This window comes from Aulostomus chinensis, chromosome 10, assembly GCF_037954235.1.
Source record: "Aulostomus chinensis isolate RoL2024-O1b breed Wild chromosome 10, RoL_Achi_v1.0, whole genome shotgun sequence".
NCBI classification, from domain to species: Eukaryota; Metazoa; Chordata; class Actinopteri; order Syngnathiformes; family Aulostomidae; genus Aulostomus; species Aulostomus chinensis.
In genome coordinates, this window is record NC_141329.1 from 24,910,829 (window position 1) to 24,934,650 (window position 23,822).

At 40.6% G+C, this 23,822-nt stretch overlaps 1 protein-coding gene across 2 annotated transcripts in view; it reads right to left on the reverse strand.

Moving 5' to 3' along the window:
- nectin3a (nectin cell adhesion molecule 3a) overlaps window positions 1–22,436 on the reverse strand; it is a 36,214-nt gene extending 13,778 nt beyond the window's left edge. Inside the window, exons 1-2 of one of the 2 annotated variants that reach the window (XM_086216581.1) lie at window positions 22,264–22,436; window positions 3,944–4,291 (exon numbers count right to left, since the gene is read on the reverse strand). In XM_086216581.1, the coding sequence (XP_086072707.1) occupies window positions 3,944–4,291; window positions 22,264–22,351 (436 nt within the window). In that variant the 5' untranslated portion in view covers window positions 22,352–22,436. Of the gene's footprint in view, window positions 1–3,943; window positions 4,295–22,263 lie in introns of both variants that reach the window. The other variant, XM_086216580.1, reaches the window with a different exon arrangement.
- Window positions 22,437–23,822: the final 1,386 nt, after the last annotated feature.

The following is a 23,822-nucleotide window of genomic DNA, read 5'->3' on the forward strand; positions in this document are numbered from 1 at the left end:
GGTGACAGTTTTAATGGCGGCACATGGAGACATACCAACCTAATTCACAAGACAAGGCCATCACCCTCAAGACATCTGCCACACTCAGAGTTAAAGCAGGAGCAGTAACTACAAATTCAAATAACTTGTGGCACCCCTTCTCCTAAAAATAACTTGTCGTCTCCTCCTGTACCCATTGCATGGGTGGGGACGCCGTTCTCTGTCATCCACCTCACATTCATCACTCACTTCTCTCTATCCCTCCTTCCAGGCTTGTGACTATAAACAGTAGCTGCTCTATGTACGGAGGCGAGCTGGCCGAACCTTCAGAATGACTAAATCAGAGAGACATGTTCATTTGGAGCTGCTGTCAGGAAGGGAGGGGAACACTCTGGATGAGTGGAAAAGGTAACGATTTCCCTTCGGCAAACTGGCTGCATTGGCCTTTTCCTGCCCACATACACACTGTTGTACAAAACGACTCTGATGCCAGAGTGGGAACCCCTGTGAAATTAAGATTTGAACTGAACATTCAATGGTTATGCATCATGTTTGGGTGTTTTACATGGGGAAAAAAAATTAAATGCTGCATATATTTTGAAGAACAGTTCCAAAATTTGATTTATGTAATACACAAAGCTGGTGCTTGGACTTCATACTCTTGAACAAAGAGTCAATGCTTTCCCTCGCAAAAAGGAAACAAGGGAAGGCTGTCATCACGTGGCTTTGTTTGTCAATGAATCGGCACTCATGGAGGTCAAGTCCAGGTTAACCTGAAACTGTATTCGCTACCTCAGTACGCCCCAGACAGGAAACCACAAAGTCACAAGCGACCCAGAGTTAGGTAGCATATTATTGAATACAAGCATTAAGAAAAAGAAATGCAAACTGCATGCAAACAAAGGCTGGGAAATTTCTTGTAACTGCATGAAGCTGGTGGAAGGCAACTCCTCAAGGTTACTTTGTCTGCTGAACACACAGGACATTATGTACTTTCATTCACTGTCCACATATATCCACACTGTGTGTGTACATATATATATATATATATATATATATATATATATATATATATATATATATATATATATAAAATAACTCTCTCTTACGATTATATACACAGTATATCTGTTCACCCTATACACAGATGACCAAAAACAAACTGCATATCACAATATAGTCTCGTCTCTTAATGTAATGGAGCCTGTTAATCTGTAACAAAGCCCACGAAAAAGAATCCTTTATATTTACTTTTTCACAATGCAACACAAACAAAATACTGAGTCATATTGTTGCATTACTGTATTATCTGTCAAAGTAGTCACAAAAAGGATTGATTTTCTTTAAAAACAAATTTCCATATCATTAAGGCTTATCACGTTTTAAACTGGGTAAACTCAAGTATTAGTGATCCTGCTGAGAACAGAAATCAGTGCCATGAACATTGTATGAGATTTGGCCTTTCATGAGTTGGCAACGAGTGAATCTCTCCTGTGGCTTACGTCTCATTTTTTCGACCAGGAAAAAAGCTGCATTTTTGGCCACAAGTATGCGTTGACTTATAATGAAAGGAAAGAAGTAAATAGTGGGAGGTGAATCTTAAATGTTTGTAGCCTCTGCAGTTTATACTGTCATCTTACAGTGCACAAATGTGTTGGTTTTAAGGATGTCGTGTATAACCCAAAGGTCATTCTCATTCATCCTTTCCCCTCATCTGGTTCCTTCCTATTGCTTACTGGTTTGAATAATTGTCTCACGCAGCATACTTCCTCTTGGACTGCTGCTGAAATTCTTGGGCTTTTAGATGTGGAGGCAGATGAAAACAAAAGAACAAACATTGTGGGTTGATATGTGTTTGATATGTTATAAGTGTCTGGTGATACTAATTGGAGTGTAGAGCTGCTATAGACAATGTTTCTATCAACAGTGTGACTTGTGGGATCAAAGCTACTGCACCTGTTAATCATTACAAAGTGTGCCGTGACTCACATCTATTTTTCATTGGTTTTAACCTTTTTCATTGCTTCAGTTTAGTTCATTTGAAAAGACTGTACAGAAAGCCAAGTGCTCTCTCATTAACCTCAAAATATAAACACTGATCAAAACTGGGAAGTATAAATCAAACTGTACTCACGATAAAACTGATATTAGAGCAATATGTTTATTACATCCAGTAAATATGCTGTCATGTTATCTGGAAGCTTTCATGGATTCAGTTCAATTTTTTTTTTTAAACCGTCTGAGGAAGTAGGAATGAACCCAAAATAAGCAGAGATGAAAAAGGTGCTCCTCATTGCCGGCTTGGGAACTTGAGTCTGCAGAGTTTAAGGCTTGTAATTGTGATGTGCATTTTCATGGAAAAATACTTTTGTGGGCTAACGTAATTCCTGCTTGACATATCAAGTTGCAAGGAAGACATATTTCTTCAAGAATCACACCCTATCTACATCTAAAGATGGCATAAGCAAGTGGTTGCATACGGGTGTGAATGTAGATATTTGTGTGCCAAAAAGTGGTGCTAAGAAAAGAGAGCAAGGTGTAATTGAACTCTGTGAGGTCCCGGACACAGTAGCTGTCACAGCAGCACTTAATGTACCACTCATTAGTCATCAGAGTCGTCTATATTCTCTGGAGGTTAGACAATTGCCTATAGTGCAATCTTCCTCTTGCACTGGCTGAGTGTGATCAAACCACCCATTTAGGGTGAGAACCATATGCTGACCACAGAAACATCCATGCTATTCAGAGAGGAATGTTTATTGTGTTTTTACAGTGTAGAATATTCTACATTCTACACTGTAAATATGACAAATATAGTTACACACATGCAGTGCTCAGAAAAAATGGGAATCATAATCTCCATTCCAGCAGAAATAAAGTCTTGGTACAAGTGTTATGTTTGATGTAGAGTGCTTGTCATTTGCTGTGAAATTTTCAATTAAAAAAGGAAGCCTAAGTCACACAACATCACTGGCTAGTTTGATGACCGGATGTACGTCAAACTAGCAAACACATAAACAGCAGGCACACACATTTGCACCTCGAGTCATCCGAAACGATCAGTTTTGAAAATATATATGCATTTCCTTCGGAAAAAAATCTGGGTTTTGTGCAGAAGACACAGACAAAATTGTATTTGCAGCTTGAGATAAAGTTGTGTACCTGAGAGGAAGCATGAGAGGGGACGCAGCTGTACTTAAATAGAGTTTTACAGCGCGTATGACAAGTTTTTGACTGTTTATTTTATAGTGTGTAGGTATGCAGATCATGTTTTTATATATAGCTATAAAAGAGCTATAAAAAAATTGTCCTCTTGCTGGCTGTGAATAGCAATGAACAAACCCTCCTTGACATCACCCATAGGTTTACTGACATAAGTTGCAAATATAGATGTTCGCATAGGTATAGTGTTTTCTTATTCGAGTTTTGACTCCTTAGGCCAAGTATCTCAAAGAACAGTACAGCATGTTTTAGAGGGATGCTTTTTTTCACAGAAGACTGCCAAGCACGTCATCCGCTTCTTCATTGCTCATAAGAGTCTGAGGGTGATGATAACGTCTCAAGGCGAGTGACAATTGAGGATAATGAGAGTCGAGTTAACAAAAAGGGGAAATAGATGCACGTTGTAGCTTTAAGAATGGAGCTATCCATGCAGCTTGGTTGAATATAACTGAATTTCATGACTTACTGTGTAGCACACCCTGCAATTAACTTGTTGTTGCATGCAACTGAAGATGCTTTCACACATGCACAGCATCCCTGAATGCATGTAGACATTACCCTGGAGGAGCTGCATGTGCGAGTGTCTGAATGAGATGGAGTGACCATAAACAGTCTTTAACCTCTGACTGGCACGATACCGGGAAAACACAAACATCCAAGGCAAAGCAAAAGCTGAACAGAATACACTTTGCTAGATTATAATCAAAAAACTCAAGATGAACATGACAGGGTTGTACTTTACCTAATACATTAACGTAGGTTGATGCTTGTGAGTTTCCCAGAGGAAACGTGGCCACTTTGCAGGTGTAGGACCCAATATCTGCGAAACCAACTCTTTCAAGGATAATGGTGGCATCTCGTATCGAGGGGGAAACAAACGAGACGCGCTTGGCATAGTCCTGAGAGATGGACGTTCCATACTTTGGGTGAAACACCGCTAAAGTGATGGTGCTTGAATGAAGACGACGTTCCCAGGAGCTCTGAGTGAGACTGAGGTTGGAGCCCACCTCTATTCTGCAGCTCAGTGTGATGTTCTTCCCCAGCACTGCATTCACTTTCTCAGGAACAACCACCTGGTTACTGCTCACACCTGCTGAGAGAAAGGAACACAGATTAGATTCAAATGAACAAAAGTAACACATAATATAGGGTTGGGCAATGACGTTAGGGAATTTGAAATGATCGTTGTGCTGCAAAGTCATGAGGCAAATCAGGTCTGATCTTGTCATGAACTCACCATCTTTGCATGTCTTTGCAATTTCTGCTGCTTTATGGACATGCAACATAGTAGGGTGCACCTTTATTTCATAGGTGATGCCAATCATAATGCTGAGAATTGGTTTTGCAATGCCTGATAATTGACTTTTTATAAAGAGATTTTTTTTTTTAATTCCCTGTACGGTTTTATCAATGCAGCAGTGTAACTCAGATTGAAAATAAAATTTCTACAAGCTGCAGTAAACTGTATGAATTCCCCTCACTCAAATTCAAAATTACTAGTCTGCCCACAGTCAAATTATTTGTTTCAGACTTTTCCCTGGGGACCAGACTGTATTTGTGCTTCTCTGTGCATCCTGTGTTTCCCTTTAATAAGCAACACACATTCACTGCAGGATGTCCCTTTGCTAATTATCAGAGCAGCCTTTAAGCATGAAAGAGAAACAATCTGGACTGAGATGAAACAAAACATGCAATACGATTTCACTCTCTCTTTTTTTACGAGACTTTAATTTGACTTCAAGCCCACCCGAGGGTCTTCTTTTCTTGAGCACGTTTGAGTTGTTTTAAACGAACGCAACAAGTCAACATTGTTCATCACATTATTCGCCCTCTGGAATGCTTTAATTCACTGAGGTCCTGAAATCTAAGAGGCTACAAAGGAACGAATCTCTCTTTTTTCAACAACCGTTTATTGCATCTACTTCACAATTAGTTGGTGTATTGCTGGAGTATCAAAAAAAATGCACTCTCAAGTTTAAAGTTTTTTGGATTCTCCTGTTTTGTTTTCTTTTTTCTTTTTTCCTGCTACACTTTCAAGTGAGAAGGTTTTCCTCCTAAGTCTGTGCTGGTTTTGCCGTAACGGTCAGATTATAGCTGCACTTTAAAATTCCAGGGTAGCTGACAGTGCTAATGAGATATATCTTGGAGACCGAAGGGTAATTCATGGTTTCTGTTTCTGCAGTTTCTTGCGTATTAGCCGATGTAAATGTTGTCATCCAACCATGTCTGCAAGAGTCTGTGGACCCAATCTGTGCATGCCCAAAATTTGTGACCATGTGGACTGAATACTAAGAAACAACCCATGAGTGTACACCAGTCCAGTTCGTGGTGCCTTCAGTTCTAACAAGGAAGATGTATGTCTATGAGTTCAGAGATCGGTGTATCTCCTGCCCCCCCACCCCCACCCCCACCCCCACCCCCTGCTAAAAACAGGAGCTTCTTTTTAAAGGCGAGTATTTCATATTATTCTTGATTTCAACAGTGAATGACTAAAGATGTGCTGGTACCCTACTAAGCCCAACTTGAATGGAATGTAGTTTGGGTCGTACATGCAGAGACAGCAATGCCAGGCACACCACACAATTAGAATGTAGCTGCATTAACAGAGCCTCTAACATGTGAAGTTGTTTGGGACACAGCTGTCACAGGTCACTGGGAGCTCTCTGAGCAGTTCAAATAAAATCGACCAAAAAGCTCAGAATAGGGGTGCAGGCCATATTTCAGTGAGTGCAGAGGTGCACAACTGGCTTGACCAGTTAATACATAAGTCAATCAGCACTCTGAAGTAACTATCAGATTTAAAACAACATGTTTAGTAACTATCAGCTGTCCCACAATATACTTTATCACCGCATATGAATGCTATATTAAGTAACCCAGCTGTCCCACAATCTCTATTATTAATGCATTTGAACACTATGTTTAGTATACATCAGCTGTCCCAATATCAACTAATAATAGTTAAGTTTCCATGATTGTTTTAGCAATGGCTGGCTTAGAATCAACTGCAAATAGCAACTTAACCAATCCTTATCAGGAGAGTTTTGAATGAACACTGTACTAGCACTTACGGTTAGGGACTCTATGTTATAGCTGATAAACCTGCTACACGGTTTTAGAAAAAAGATCCAACATGGGGGATGAATACAATATCTTGGTGAACTAACCTAAATAACAGATTTCGCTACATAGCCCTGAGTGGAAAAAAACAAAACAATCGTAGACTCCTTTTTTTAGTAGCAAAAATTGTAAATAACTGACACAACTGTATATACTAACTATTCTTAAGAAATGGGAGCTGCAGCACTGTTCAATGCTACACAGTAAAGTCCCATTTGGAAAAGAGCTTATTTTATAGAGGAAATGTAAAAAGATGATTTCATAGTAAACATTCAAAGAGAACAACTCAACTTTCTTGACTTGGTTGCAATAAGTGTAAGCTATATTTGGGAACCATAAATTTCTACGTAGTCTCGGATGTGTATGGAGTAAAACTTATAAAAGTGGTCCACTGGCTGGTATTTTCAGTCTCTGGCATGAATGTGAGTGGTAAGCCACAGCAATGCTATCTTGGTTTGTGAGGAATATAGCCAAGGAGGCTGAGGCTCCCCGTGCTCCATTACTTCCCCTGTAATTTCAGTGATTACACACACACAGAGAGTTTCTCTCTTCCAAAATAAGGAATAAGTGTGTGACCATGTGTGTATGAGTCAGGCATTTTGTTTGAATGGCTGTTCAGTCCTAAATGTATTTAGAATCGTGTTATGAAGTTTCATGCTGTGCTATAATGCTTGGGCTTTCCTGTTTGTTTTTCCTCTCTGCTGACCAACATTTTCAAAATATTTTCCTTGTGATTCTTGACATACTTTGCTAACTAATCTGGCAACCTTCTGCTTTGTGTTCAAGCTTGTAACCTTTAAACCACAAGTATCTAACTTCATCTTCCTCATAGGTCATTTGCTTGAAAAGCTTGAGAATGCCTTCCTAGTTATTATTCCATTAATCCATAGTAATTCATGTATGTGTTTACATCCTTTTCCCAGTTTGATTAATGACCTGGTCTAAGAAGAAAGCCTCACTGTTATAATATGCTTCATGGTGCATGTGTCGCCCTGTTCAGTGGCATGAACAAGAATCCGGGTCAGAGCTGTGCAGGTTTTACATTCTCCATTTCACAGCAATCTGAGCTGACAGGGCAGCTGTTTATTGTCACCTTTTTGTGTAACTTAGTGCTTAAAACAATGCAACAAAATTCTACTGCTTGACCTTGAGCTCAATATACCGTGTGTATATAATTGGCTGAATACGCATTATTAGATGGCTGATACAAGTAATCAGGGTTGTTTGTATGGTAAACTAACATGCTAGACAGGCGTGACATTGTGTTGATGCAAGCAGACACGTGTCTCAGACCGGGCTTCAGCCTAACATGCTCCACATTCTGCAGCTACCTGACACGACGCTCCAACTGCTGCCATACAATGTTTATCTATCTCCCTATGGCAGCTTTCAAGCCTGTGAAAGCATATGAAGAAACTAGACTCCATCCATGCTCTGTTCTGTTTGGTTTACAGTAGGCATTTGGGAGTAAGTAGAAAAGCAGGGAGAGAAGTGGGGGGGATGGGGGGGGGGTGCACACAGTGGACTCCACCCTTACCATTAGGGGAGGAGTGACAGATGGCCTCTGCATGGGATACCTACAGCCAGGAGGAGAGTGGGGAAACTTGGCACAGTAAGCAGAGACCATGAAGAGTACAGCCAGGGCTTGTAAACTAGAGCACCGTGAAATATCATCTAAAATACTGCAGGCAAATGAAATGTAAGCAGTGCCTTAAACAAAGCTGTCATGCTGGTTCATCAAGAAAACAGGCATGATGCATATGCAGAGACTCAGACACAGGACTGTCACTGGCTTCATTACTGGATCTGCATTTTTCTGACTCGCATTATGCTGTGTCAGTCTATAAATGCCCATTTAGTCAGCTTAGATGACACCCTGCTCCAAAACAGAGGAAGTACAATAAGTTAACAAAAGTTGACTGAAAAGGAATACTGCACTTTTGCCCCTTTGCTTGAGAAAAACCAAGGAAAGAATGAACTCATGGGAAGGATATGCTCACCCTTTGAAGAAATGCTTCATATTTGTTTCTTTCCCTCATGACATCACTAATTGCGACAAGCTGCTCGAAAGACGCAATGGTAAATCAAAACCTTCCTTTTTGCCTGGCAACTGGCTCAAACATTCCACGTCCGCCAGTTCATGAGCCAAAATCTCCACCTACCCTGGCCAGAGCTGACCTAGCTCTATCCCTGACCTCCCTAGAGGAGGCTGCCTCCTGGCTGGAGATTCACGCAATGATGCCTGCAATGAGAGGACCGTGTGAGACAAGAGGGATCCAAGGCCAGAAAGATTCAAAAGCAGCAGCAGCATAAAAGACAATTAGTCATGTTTATGCAGACAAACTCCATGCATAGATTATCATGTCAAATAGCACTCAAGAGGGACTGATCTTAAGACCTCACAAGACAAGAATGCAGACATGAGGATCGGCACAGGAGAGAGTGCGGTTTAGGAATACAGCAAACGGAAACTCTGAGTGCTCAGCATTCAGAAATGAATACAGTGAGGCAAGGAAGAATAATGACACAAAGTAAGAAATAGGGCAGTTACTGAGAGGAAATATGGCACTGAGATGGACAGAGGAAAACACTGTGTGAACTACATAAGAATATAAACTATAAATCGGTTCCCGCAGTTGGGAGATCTGTGTAATATTTCCTGAGAAATTAACGCAAATGTCTAGATACGAGTACATGTTTATTATTAGGATGAACATTTACATGTTTTGACCCCTGTTTGATTGACAAATCTATGTTTGTTTGAGCATGCCTTGTCATAAATAAGACCACCAGCAACGGCTTCATAAACGGGGTCAACTGGCCACATCGTTGTCAGAACATGAGGCAGTACTCGAGCTCATTACTCAAAGGAATACACATTGGAACATTTGTTCAAACAATTACATGAGTTAAATAGACGTTAGTTTGACAGGAATGTCAGTCAAGTGTTTGGTAAACACTGCCGACATCAGAGGAGCAATCTAATCAGCGGATGATTGATTGTAGGTTGCCACGGTGACGTGCTAACTGCTTCGTTTATGGTTTGGGTGAGACAAGAATTCAGCAGTTTGTAATGAAGTGAAAAGAAATCATTCTGTTGTTGATGGTCAAAATGAGCGAGCTAAGTTAAGTTTTATTTTCTCCAAATACAAATTACAGTTTATCTTCCGTTTGTACGACTGCAGGAACTTCTGAGCTGGCAGCGACTTGACATGGGCCTGATGACGACAGGCGCTAGCATTGTGAGTGGCCAGGCATGCTAGCTGGGCTGTGCTGCTGTCTGTAACTGGGCCACAGTCGCTGATGGTCCACCGCCAAGAAAGGCTTTGTATCAGGTTTGGCTCTGGCTTGAATGATATCAGAGATTTGAGGTCATGCAGGTTGAGATAGCTAATGTAGCATGCTTTAGCACGAGTGCCCGCTAGCCGGTCACACGCTCCTGAGGTAACACGTTAGGTCAGTAAATTGTTGGCTTTATCTTGATGAAACAACTACACGTGAAACACTTAACACCATAGATTTGCCTAAAAGATGCTTAAAATGTATAAAACCAGGAGTAGTACAACAACTACGGCAATCATTTCATCAGAAGAATGTACGGTACTTGCACCTCCCTGTTTTCAAGGGGTGGATAAACAAATCATTCCGTGGTCAAATCAAGTGAGGAAACGGTGGTAGGTCTAAGCTCAACTTGAAGAATCTGAGTCAACTGAGGGGTTTTCCAGCTGATTATTCAAAACATGGGCTGTCAGGGGGCAGCCCGACTCCAAAGTGTTAGCAGTCCTCTTGGGGGTTTGACGAGTCAGCCTAACCCTTGTCCTCTTCCTGGTTTCATTAATTTTCAAGTGTGTGTAGGAGGGGGACACAGACTAAAGTGCAGTGTATCATTACTGATTAAAGAGTGAAGTAATTCATACTCCAGGCACTAACTTCCTTTAGCACAGGCCGGTGGTAACATTAGCTGACTATTTAACTTCCATCTGATTGTCTCATTTCCATTAACATGTTTTCTAGGCTGACTAAAAAAAAACAAAAAAACTAATTGTTTGGAAATTCTGCAAGCATTAAACTAAAGCATCCAAGCACTGAAAATGAATGTAAAATATGATTATGTGTTTAATTATAAAACAATTGATTATTCAATGAACTTTTAAAGCCAACAAAATAACAGTCCAAGTCATCCAAGAAGACAAAGAAAAGAGAAAGAACAGCATAAGTGAAAAAACAGAGGAGAAATCCACGAGAGAATCACCTTGCTCTGCCTTCCCTTTGTGTGTCATCTATGCATTTAAACCCTGCACACTCGAGTCAATACACAACATAAAGCCATTTGTTTGCTATTGTTACTCTCTAGGTGATGACCAGGGAGGGGAAAGAAAATCACACAATGCCTATACGTTTTACATAGAACCCTGACCTAATTTCTGAGAACTATAACTCTGACTTGATCAGGATAAACTATGTGGCAAATTGCCTGTTTTACGGCATGTCTTTATCATAAAGAATATTTGTGCAGGGTGACAAAAACATTAGTCTTTACACCAACTCAAATCTACCCCCTTCCTTCCTTGCATTGTGTCCTGTAAGGGCGGGAGGCTTTTTCAGTGGGCTAATTCATGGTGGAGACAAACACAGGCTGACAGGCCTTTAAAAAGAGGCAGGCAGGCCTCTTTCACATGTCACTGTCCTCTTCAAAACCCTTTTCTCTTTGCTCCCCCATAGCAGTGTGGAACTCTGTGCCCTTCTCATCCAAGTCACATTTGATTAAAGTTTACTACGTAAGAGAAAAGGATCAATAGTGTTGACATACAAAGTGTCAGAATAGGTTGCAACCTCTCATCGGAGTCAACGACAGCTACAGTGTAGGACTTGTCAAGGACAATGTCTGCAACTGTGTACCCGAGAAACACAAACATTCCAACAGAGTCCCGCCTTATTGTGATGGTTTGTTGTTGGGAGGTTGTGGTATTTTTAGTGAGCACACACAATGCTATGCACTGAGAGATGACATGTAAGATTATTTTTTTCTTGCAGATTGATAATGTGTGAGAAAACACATAATGAAGAGACTATTTGCAAACAACAAAGGCAGAGGGAAGCTTTTTTCCAATTTTCTTCAGGATAAGGAGAAGGACGTAATTTTTTTCTTTCACAATTAGAACTTCAGTGTACAACATCCCTGTCATGCAAGTGAGAGGAACAGAGCGTACTGCAATTTTCAACACTCCACAGAGGTGTTAGAAATTGCACCGTTTGAACTCTGTGTCATCAGGTGCAACCAAACCACTCCTGTCCTTTGTAGATGGCGAAGTATTCAAAGTAATCCCTTTTCTCATCTCAAACAATGACAGCAGTGTCTAAAATCAACACCTGCCACTCAACAAATGCGGGTAGATTTTCTGTATGGGGTGTAAATCTTGGAGGGCGATCTCCGGGGTAAATAGCTGAACCAAAATAATAATGTAATAAAAAAAAAAAATTGTCATGATAACATTTAAAAAAAAACTGCTGGAGCGATTGAGACAGTCTGATCAGACAAAGGAACTTTAGCCACAGACCATCACCTAAGTTGTGTTCTATTTTAGGGGCTGAACAACCCGCATCCTCGCTGATACGCTCCCGTACTTGCTCTCATCGCGTGGCACAAAAGTTGAGCTCTTACCCTGCATACATCACATCACACATCTCATCATTTACATTTAAGAGGTGCCGTCATGCTACTTCACCTTAAAGACCAAACGGACTGTGCTTCTACAGCTCTTAGAAAACTGTTGCCAACTTTGTGGTGAAGGGAACATCAAATCTAAGTTATTTTGTACAAAAAAGTGGGAGACCTCACAGTGCTTTTAAAATGCAACTCCTCAACTCTATTTTACAAGCCAGGAAGTTTACTTTACAATATTTTGTAATAATGTTTTGTCAGTTGTTTCCTTTTTCCTTTGTTGAAATTAATGCATCTGTCATCACTTTCTTCCTTTTTTCACAGCATTTTCAATAGAAACATGGCAAAGCAAAATGTAGATAAAATCTTATAAATTTCATAAAATTATCAAATTTTACAAATAAATAAATCACATTTTTATTTGCAGTTATTAGGCTCTGTTGTGCTGTTCTATATATCCAAACAAAAATTGCATGTTTATATCCACCAGACATTTGGTTGGTAAGTTGAAAAGTTAATTATGGATCCAGGTTGACAGCCATGAATTGTTAATATATGCAAGATATAAAACAATTAGGACCATGTCACATACAGAAAACTAAATCATCTGAACTCAGAACAAGAAGTTGGCCCAATATGCATCTAACAGACTGAGTTAAATTATTCATGTAAAACTAAAATTAAACCAGACTACACTGACAGGCCACATAGAGCTGAATCCAACTCTCTACAATAGCTTGTCAGGGTAAAAAAATTCACTACTGGCTGGCTACTACTTGTTCAACTTTGCTTCACTGTAGGCACATCTAAGGACACAACAAGTTCAGCAAAAAAACCTTTCAGGATGTCACACACAAGTGTGCACCAAAGCATCTGGGTGAAGAGTAAAGAAATGCATTTCCTCATACCAGCCTCCTTAACAATGATCGAGTGTGTACCTGGAAACCAGCCGTCTAAACATAACTTGCTTGTTATTCATGACCGATGCATTGCTTCAAGCACCAGCTGTTTCCAATAACAATAAAGGATACTTTAATTTTCTGGCTAAAAATCTTATAAAAGTAAGTATAATTGTCATTCATTTGCACAGAAATAGATCAGCCCTTGTTGGTTGGCGCTGGTTGGGTGCACTGGGGGTGGGGTGGGGGTGGGGGTAGGGGTGGGGGCGCGGGCTTTGCACAAACGAGGGAAAGGTCTCTGCTAAACATGGACTCCACTGCCCTTGACTGAGACTAAATAGGCTACTGTACTTTCATTAGGCCGGTCCAACATAATGGAACATAGTTTCCCACATGCCACAGAGACCCTGCAGGGAATTACACTGTTTTCCTTTAAAATGATTCCCATGATTGTCCCATTTTAGATTTCTTGTACAATAACAACCAGCAACATCAGGCAGTATTTTTTTAGGCTTCTATGTGACGTCGGTAACTGTCACATGTAGGCTACACTGATTGCACTAAAATGTGAATTGTGCGAAAATGTGTTGTAGATGTGGCGTACAAAAGAAACGGAGCAGTAAACTGCCATGCTAAATGTGCAGTTTATCATAATAATCTACCAACTACAGCTGGCTACAAATAAACAGACTTTCCAGTTCTAAAATATCCATCTGTAAAATCTATTGATACAAAAAAATATTGCTGGTGGTTAGAAATGCCCAGCTTGGAGCTTTACGATGTTTTTGCATTTTAACTGCCAATTTACTGAACGGGAGAAGGGAGGGGTTCCACAGCAGGTGGGATAATATGTAGTATTTTTGCGTGACAAAGTCTAAAAATGACCTGTTAAATATTTTGTTGAGTTGTGTGCTTTTTCATGACATTGCCCCAAACATTTTTTCACTGTTCAAACCCAAAGTAATGCGTCATGTTATTCAAGGTGCATTGTTGCCACTTAACCACCATCACCCCCTGAAGAGGAACTTTTTAATATCATTGTTTTCTCCACAAATATCAGCACTGAACTATTCTGGATTTAATTAATTTGATCTTTACTTCTTATTGATTTGTACTGTCTTTTTATTGAATAAGGTACAGTGCATTTTCAAATACTACTACTGGCAGAAATCGATGCAGCTTATTCTTTTCACACCACCAACAGTAATGTTTGAAGGGATATCTCTTGAGGAAGGTTGTGGACTTCCTTAAGTAATCAACTTGCATTTCAGCAAACACTTCACAACAGGAGAGGAAGTAAAGCAGCCCAACAAAAACTTACATCTGTACAATATGTATTCAGTGGTCAGTCAAAACAGCACTTGGGTCAGTGTGGCATTTTACCAACATTACCCTGGTCAGAGGGCGTTCATCCTCGCAGCACACCTACTTTTTCCTTCATCACCTCTCACACGGTTTCTGCAACACTTGAGCTACCCCCCGTTGTGAACAATAAGAAGGAGATTTGCTGTAAAAGACACTTGGGATGAAGGGGAAATCGAACCTGATTGCAATCTGCACTTTACTACTAGAAGAGGATAAGTATCTCTATATTAATGATACATGCTGGTCAGGAAGGAGCCCACCCCCCTCCCCGTTCTCCAACTGCAACTTCCACAAAGATTCAAAAAGACAGGCAGTAAGACAACATCCACGCATATTTTTCTAGGATTCAGGTTACACGTCAACTTTGACATAGAGTTCCCATAATATAAAGCCAACTTGGATGTAAAAGAAATATTTTGAGTACATAAGGAGGGAGTACCCCATTTATTACTGGTATCACAGCTCCTGTCTACAGCAAATATATCTTGCATTGTTCTCCTCTTGAAGACTCAATCCATGCAATGAAGAACATTCTGACACTGTTTACCAGCTTTTATTAAACTGGCCAATTATTTTGATTTAATTCTCATCCCAATCTGAGTAGATGTTAAAAAAAATCAAGTTATATTGTTTGAAAGCAGTGAGTAGTAACCTTTGGATCTTTCCATGGGACGGAAAAGCTAAGCTATTGTCCATCAAACTACATACTATATACTATTTAGTATGTACTAAATGTAAGATTTAGTATTAGTATGTACTATTTAGTATGTAGTTCGAAAGGAATCTATTGGTGAGTACACCCCCTACAATAGTAATGATCCCTTATGCTATATATGCTCTTTTTCCCACAGGTTTATTCAAAGGGGGGGGGGGGGGGGCTGTACTCAGCATTGTGATCCATTGGAAAGTAAAGAGCATCAGACACTAAAGCAGAAACATGGAAATTTTTAGCAGTATTGTGGATATGGGAGAAAGAGCAGTAGTGGCAGGGGAATATAACAAATTGGCAGAGCATGGATATAGTACGGAGTCTTATTCAGGACATTACTGCAATACATCTGCATTGAAAAACCAGGGCGGCTTAACAAACAGATTTAGAGAACTCCCATTTAGGTGACATGTTGTTTTCTCTTCTTGGTATGAGGCATCAAGACTATATGGACATTGGGCGCGAAACTAGAAATACACCAATCCTGACTCAAACAGACAGATCAGGTTCTGGTTGACAATGGGGCTGAAATATTCAAGTCAATCCTGTCTTTATCCGCTTACTACGCCATGCGTCATATCAGCAGGACGTGGATAGATACAACATTTGGCAAGTAGCACTAAAACGGCATAGGAGTGAGCTTGAAAAGCTCAGTAGTTTGGAAGTTTTTTTTCACAGGCTTATTGGTTATTTCAATAATACCAATTCAGGATTTGTTATTTCAATAATACAAATTCAGGATTTAAATGTGTTTTTCTTTTTTACTTCAACAGGAAAGCAATGTTTACATTAAGCTAGACATTTCCATCTTCCCTAAGACACAGTAAGATATATATCATATTAATCAATCATTTGCACAGGATCGGTACTATATATAGGCAGATGGCAAAACTCTGCATGTCTGTGTTTGTATCAGAACTAAGATTCAGCTTGCTGCTTCTCTGGTTGATACCTAGAAACTGAACATTTCACGCCTGACCCAATATATCATTAACTGAATCACAGGAAAACACTTTAAATTTAATGATTAAATGTCCCTGAGTGAAATACAGGGACATTAAAAGTGCATCCTCACAACAACAAGTGAAAGTAAATGTTTTGGACTTCCATTCACCCGCAAGTCCATCACAGTAAATAATGCATGCAGTGAACATTTCATCATGGCAGTTTATTTATATCAGAAGTTTCCCATCATATTGGAGACTGGATCATTTTAGGAAGGGCATTGAAAATGTCCATCCATCCATTTTCTACTGCTAATCCTGTTAAGGGTGGTGGTGGGGGGGGGGGGGGGGGGGGCTATCCAAGCTGCCTTCGAGCAAGAGGCGGGGTTCACCCTGGACAGGTTGCAATCGCAGGGCCAACATACAACAGACAACCATTCACTCTCACAGCCACACCTACGGTCAATTTAGAGTATCAATCAGCCTCGTCCCCTCTTGCATGTCTTTGGACTGTGAGAGGAAGCTGGAGTACCCAGAGAGAACCCACGCAGGTACAGGGAGAACATGGAGACTCACACAGAAAGACCCCCGTGCTCCAGTCGGGGTTCGAACCCGGAACCTTCTTGCTGTGAGGCAACAGTGCTAACCACTGAACCACAGTGCCGCCCATTAAAAATGTCATTATGCTGAAATCTTTCAGCTTTCTCAGAGTGCTGAGAACAAGGATGTACAGTTGGTTGCTAGCATCCAAATTAATAAATCCAGGTTAAATACATAGAGAAAATAGGGAGTCCAAATTGCTATGTGAGAGATGGCAAAAACAGTGGGGGACACCAATTGATTCCTTTATCATGCGGGGTTACCTTGTATGGTATGGTACTGGAAACAACACTTCTAACTCACTGGTTACAGTCAGCAATTCCCAGTATTTGACTGATGGGTGTTAATAATCTCCCACTTGGGTGGCAGGGGTGTGTCCGTGCATACAACTGACTGTGTGCTCATCCCAAACATCATAACCACCTGACAGCTGAATGAGTGAAACAAAGAAAACAGAGGGGTGAAAAGCAGCCACACCTGTTTCCCATAACCCCCTACACCTCTCCTGGGGAATTTAACTGCTGACTATGCACGTCCTGCATGTATACCACTTTAATAGAAACTGTGACGCCACAGTACATCCAAGTGACCCTAACCTCAGACACATACTGCGATCCTTGCCTTCAGGGAAAATCCTTGACTCCTGAGAACAGCAGGCAAAAAAGAGGGTTTCAAGGGTTTCTTCTTGTTCATTCACAGTAGGAAATTAACCATGGAAATATCTGGAAGCCATTTATTCAGAGCAGTTTCCTATAGCTTGGTGATTGAATGAGTCAGATCCTGTGTATGGAAGATTTATTCTGTAGACAAGACATGCATGCAAAGGCAAAGCAAAAAATAGCACAGCTAATTTAGCATTTTTAATGTAGTTTTATGCATTATTCCCCTTTGCTCAACATTTTGAATGGTTAATTACCCATGAACTGCGATGATGATGATAGCTAACTTACAATGTTGGCATACAGAAAAAGCAGACATAAAATAATGGATCTCAATATTTGATTACAACTATGAAACCAGACGGCTAGGTTAAAGGCAAAGGCTGGCATTATTCTATATTTGTGCTATAGTCATTAAAACCCCAGAAAATGACCAAAACCAACATGAGTCCACCTCTAAATAATTTCTGATTTCCTTGCCATGTCTGCGGCTATCAGCCCCAAGCACACTGCTCCCAGCGAACCTGTGTGACAAATATAAAAGTTTATTCAAACCTGCATGAACTTAAGCTTTCAACATATGTTTAAATAGCTTCTGGACCGTTATGGAGGTCTACTGCTTGGGTCCAGACCTTTGAATTGGCAGGCTGATTAATTGGCATAATAACACGAGACAGCGCTTTCTCAGCTACATAAAACACAAAACATCAGACCATGGGGGCAGCATGGAGCACAAATGATTAGCATTGTCCAGCTGTGTGGCATTTTTTCTCAATCACCTGGTTTCCATTCACATAATTTGATGTATATTTTGAACTATCACATGAGAAAAGGTTGATGGAAATAATAAAAATTTACTGCAACGATACTGCAAAAAAAAAAAATCCTTAGTTACTTGAAAGGGTTTTTGTGTTTTCCAAAAAAAGGGTAAATGAACAAAAAGAGAGATGAAACCTCTTTTTCCAAAAAGCTCTGACATGACCGACCAGTTTCCGCTGCAGTTTCCATCTCCCCGGGTATCCCCAAACCTCTCCTTCATCTTCGGGCAGTATGCTACATGGCAGTCTCCATTTTTCACAGGTAGACGGCAGATGGCCAAGATGTCTCTACTTCTTCTGCAACTCTATTTGTCACAGCCATGTGTGATGCCATCTTCTGGTAAAGATATGCATTTCTAAGCCTTTTTTTTTTCATTCCCCCAGGGCCAGTTGATAAAGATACCAATAATGAGCATTTCCTTTTTTGGGACATTTCTAAAGTTCACTTCATGTTCCAGGCTCCACTCTTAAAACCCTGGCAGTATGGCGGCATGGCTATGCATCTTTATCAACTTATAAAACTATGTTAGATTCAGGTACACAAGTTGTTTACTAGGGGTAGGTTAGAGAAAGGGGAATCCCCTCCCCCCACAGACATCGGTGAAGAATGAGGGAAATGTCAGACAGAGGATGGAAAAGATAACGAGTCCAGAAATCTGCTCTATATCTGGTTGGGAGGTCAACAACACTGAGGTATCCAACAAAAAGAAAATACCCAGCCGACAAAAAGAACAATAGAAGATAACACCAGCCCTTTAGACATAGACGTAAAAATAGTTCTGCCTGAGTGAGGCAGAACCTAGCAATGGTTAAAACCTGAACATGACTGTGTTTGGTCAAGATTACAAATCACTGGGGTTAGATCAGGTGAAGGTTATGTTCAGAATATGGAAAACATTGTTGTCTCAGACCATGGCTACAGTGGCATTCATAATTATGTGGTCTAGACAGCCATGTGTTTTCTAGAGTACACGTGGAGTTTGGAACACTTTTTTTTATAAGATACGAGCTTCAGCGAGCACAGATGTTGCACAGCTAACTTCACCCATTTCCCTTCACTGATTCAAAGCAAAGTTGAGTCACAAATTTACCCGAGGGACTTAACAATCATATGATGCTGTCTATCGTTATCAGGCTCAACAATATCATAGTTTGAGAGAAAGTAGTTAATGGTGGAAGTCCTACATGGAAAAAGATCAAGAATCGTATGCATAAATTACTGTCCTTTTATTTATCATATTTGCGGCCATGTTAATAGATGAGCAAACACTGGATGTTCCAGCTCTAAATTCACTAATGGACCACCAAGTAGCAGTTTTCCCTACAGAGCCTCTGACATCTGTCAGGGAAGAGGAAGCAAAGGGTGGAGTCAACAGAAGCTGGTGACCACAGCCTGCCTGCTCCCTGAACCCCACACACTGCCACCATGTCCCACAATAAAGCAAAGCTCTCATTTGCTGATGGCTTTCCTTCATAATGAAAACACTGGCTGCATTTAATGTGATTAGGAGTTTTCAGTCCGCCGCCTCAAAGCTGAGATTGAAGCGCTTATGAGAGAGTCAGATGAATGCAACAGCTGCGACCCACAGATGTTCATTCAAATGCTAAAACTTACTTTTAAGTCTTTTCTTGCATTTAATTCAAACAGCAAATAACTGGTGTGCATAATGAAGCCCTGCTACTAGCCAAATCATGTAATATGCTGATTCATTTTGTCATTAGACCCAAAGTCAGTGTACTGTCAACCTAATTTAAAGACAAACCATCATTTGAAGGCGCCTGACTAGAAAAAATGGGCAAATTATCAAGTGAGCCATGTAAAATACAAAAAAGGATTCTTTGCTTTATAAAATGCCACTGAGGAAAAGACAAAGCTGTATCTGTATCCTACAGCATAAATTGTATGTTTAGATAGGGCGGCACAGTGGTGCAGTGGTTAGCACTGTCGCCTTACAGCAAGAAGTTTCCGGGTTTGAGCCCCGGCTAAGGAACGGGATCTTTCTGTGTGGAGTCTGTCTATATGTGTTGGCCCTGTGATGGACTGGCGACCTGTCCAGGGTGAACCCCACCTCTCACCCAAGGCTGCTGGGATAGGCTTCAGCCCCCCCGTGACCCTTAACAGGATAAGCAATAGAAAATGGATGGATGGATGTTAAGATTAACAGCAGCATTAGCCTTGCAAAATAATCTACTCCAAAGAGCAGTTGCACTGACCCCATGTCATATAGTGACAAAACTTAGGTTTTTAACAACAAACGTTGCTCTCATCTTCATCAAGAACCACTGAATCATATTTATCATTAGAAGGAGAGAATCTGCTCAGTCATCACACTGCTTTTTCAAATCTATTTCTGTTTAAAGTCTATAATTTTGGTGGCTCCATTACTACATTATTTATTTGGATTGTGAATCATGCAGCCCCGAGAAGAAGAAACCACAAAACTGTGGTCTTCAATTACAGACCTCACAGCCAGTAGCCACGCCTTGAATGAATCCCCTCCTCAAAACACGCCCGACTCTACAGGGTGTCTGAAAATTATACCGTCAAGAAAACTGACATCCAAGTGGTTTTTGTAACAAAGTACCCCCGCAATCTTGTGCTGTGCTCAACACAAAACAGATTACTTCAGCCAGATGGGCTGCAAGTGTAAGTGCATAAGAGTCACAGATTCGCCCAGGTTTTTATTTCAAACTCAACACCAGTTGATTGTCTAACGCTGCTTGTCCTCCCTGTTAATGATCAGTGGATCTACCAATCAAAATAAGCAGTCAGAATAAAAACCTACATACAACTGGCACAAAACAACAACCATCTGGAAGCTAATCAACACAAGCGTGCTTTAGGTATCAGTTCTCTGTGTTGGTTTATGAGCCTGTGTTTCACGGTTAGAGACAGAAAACGTAGCTGTTACATGAAGAAGAGATAATATGAGTAGAAAAACATCCAATGTGATCATCATAAGAATCAGTATTGGACTTGGAACTTACATAAACATAAAGGATAAATATTTTAAGTATGTAGAATATTGTATCAGATTCAACAGAAAAAGGACATTTAATGGCACATAAACCGGTCATACTTCTGTAAAAACAAAAAACAAAACAGTAAATCAAAAATATTCTACTTTGTTTATGTAAGCTTTTATCTATGGACAATCAAATATCAATTTGTCCAACAAAAAAAAAAAACTTTGTTGAGCTGCAGTACTGCATACTGAAGAAGTGTTACAAGTTGACAGTAAGAATCAGCAAGAAATTTGATGACTGACAAACTGCTTCTCTTGTGGGTTGGACATTTTTTTGTAATTTTATTTTTGCCACTCTTCCAACCGGCTATGCTACATATATTTCCTGCTCCTCCTACACAAATCCCAATTGCCAAGTTTTATTTAAAAAAAAAAAAAACTGTGCATGATGCAGTATTTCGCCTACTCTGATATCTTGGTCAGTTTTTGCAGACTTGCCCTTTACCGTAGTCCCAGCGCAGAGCTGGGATGCAGCAAAACCGTCCCGTTGCACTACTCCGGGACAGAGTCTGGAGGGGGCACCGACTGGCATGCAGCCCAATTGTAGGTCAATACTTGCAGAGACTCTTCGACTGCACTGCCTTCCCTAGGAAATATGTCTACATTTCCCCTGCCACCCCTCACGCCCCGAGCGGGCTCGTTGTATCATATAACGCCTATAATCCCACATCTGCATTCAACCACTTTGCAAACTTCTCACCAAAGGGCTCCTCGTTGCTCACCGCAATCTATTTTTATACACTACGAATCGTTCTTACATATCCACGACCTTCTAGTCATCTGAGTGGGAGAGAAAGCAGCCGGTACCCCCCCCCCCCCATCAGTGTTTTTTTTTTTTTTTAATGTTAGCCCTGATGTGACATACTGGAAGAAGTATCCAGAGCAGCAAATCGGTGTTGCGTTTAAAGTTAACACAGAGGTCATTTGAGTTACAAAAAAAAAAGAAGAAAGAAAGTTGAAATAAAAGAACGTTAAAGTTGTAGGAATTCCTATGAGTGAGCGGTAAATATAGGTGGGGAGTGTTAAGTTCCACACACGGGAACGAGGTTTAGCTAACGGTCAACCGACAGCCTCTCTCCGCTGAGTGTCCACCGACAGCACTGTTAGCTTGGGTAAAGCTAGCTGTTCCACTACAACCCGGGCTAGCCGGGTTTAGCGCCGCATTGTATCAATGAGTAACGGTAGCCAGACTTTTTTTCAGTGGCGTCAGAAGAAGTAGAAGAAGAAGAAGTGAGAGCAAAAACATCAACAGTAACTCACAGGTAAGTCCGTATAAGGTGAGAAGTGATGTTAAAAGTCGCAGTCCGTTTGATGGCAAGTTCCTCCTGAGCGGGGATCTTTTCTCCATGATTCCTCGTGTGTTTGTGCGCTTCGGCACTCTGGGTTTCGTCCCTGCTCCTCCTCGCTCGTCCCTGCCTGCTCCGTCTGGCTGGTTGGCTCGCGCTGGAGGGGAGCTGCTCTCCATAGCGACCGAGCCGCCGCGTGGGCTGTACCACTCCTACAGGACACCAATCACACACGCACGCACACACACACACACATACACACAAAATTTCCCAAACATGGCCATTTTATTTGTCTTTTTTTAATTGTTTGAGGTGTGGAAGGTGAGACAGGAATGCAGCTGGGGTTTTTTGCTGCATGGTAGCAGTGTAGTTGACCTTAGAGTCACATTGGCCAGTAGACAGTTCTTCCTTTGATTCAAAATAACAATAATAATAATAATAATAATAATAATAATGATTAGATAACTTTTCTTTCAGGTAGGCAAATTGGTCAGTTTATATTAAAAACCTCAGTAGCCCAAAAGGAACCTGATGCGTTTTTTTTCGCATATAATATACACATCAAAGTGTTTACTCTTCTCGTTCTTATTAATGCAGTACTGTACCTCTATCTTTTAGGGAATTTCTCTCTGTTTGAAACAAAAACCCCATTTGGACTGAGGGATTGACTGAAAAGGTCAAAACTTAAAGTCACTGTCAGCTCACATGAACGCAACATCTCTGAAACGCCGCGAGGGAATTCCTATAGATCTTACACAAACATCTAAATGGACTTGAGGATGAACTGAGGAGATTTTGGTGGTCAGAGGTCAAATTCACTGTCTTTTATATGAATGTGATATATGTGCATGAGGAAGTGAAAAGACTTTGGTATTCAAATGTCTTTTTTTTTTGTTTTGTTTTGTTTTTGTGACAGCCACAGAGCCGCAGAGACATACACCTGCTGAGCCCAGGACTACGCTCTCATGTTGTGTATCATCAAACATACACTGAGGTATTTAGGTTGACATCATCTAGTTTAAATTACATAATTTTACATAAACTGCAGGATGGTTTTTTTTTTACATTATCAAATGACTGCAAATGTATGTCATTTTACTCACATAAACACAGCAGAGAAGAAATTGGATGGAAATTAAGTTGCCATTTTTGCCTCAGGACAACTACAGTGATAATCTCACCCCACACAGGACTGCAAACGTAAGTGTTAATTATTTACGTGGGGATTAGAACATAGTCAAATTGTGTGTGGATCAGCAGGAAATCAATTCATTCCCGGGACAATCTGGTGCAATGAACCTCAGTGAAACCATTAATTGTTATTTCACATTTATTTGTTGATCATCTGTTTTCAGTTGTTCCCCTGGGAATTGCATGGAAACCTGCAGCCATTACACAACAATCGCTTAAACCAAACAACCCATCCCGCTTCATAGATCATATTTCATATGTAGTCCTCCAGGCATAATTGTATGCTCATTTTGTTGTTTTTCACTAAATAAATCAGTTAGGACTCTCATCTCCTCCAGGAAA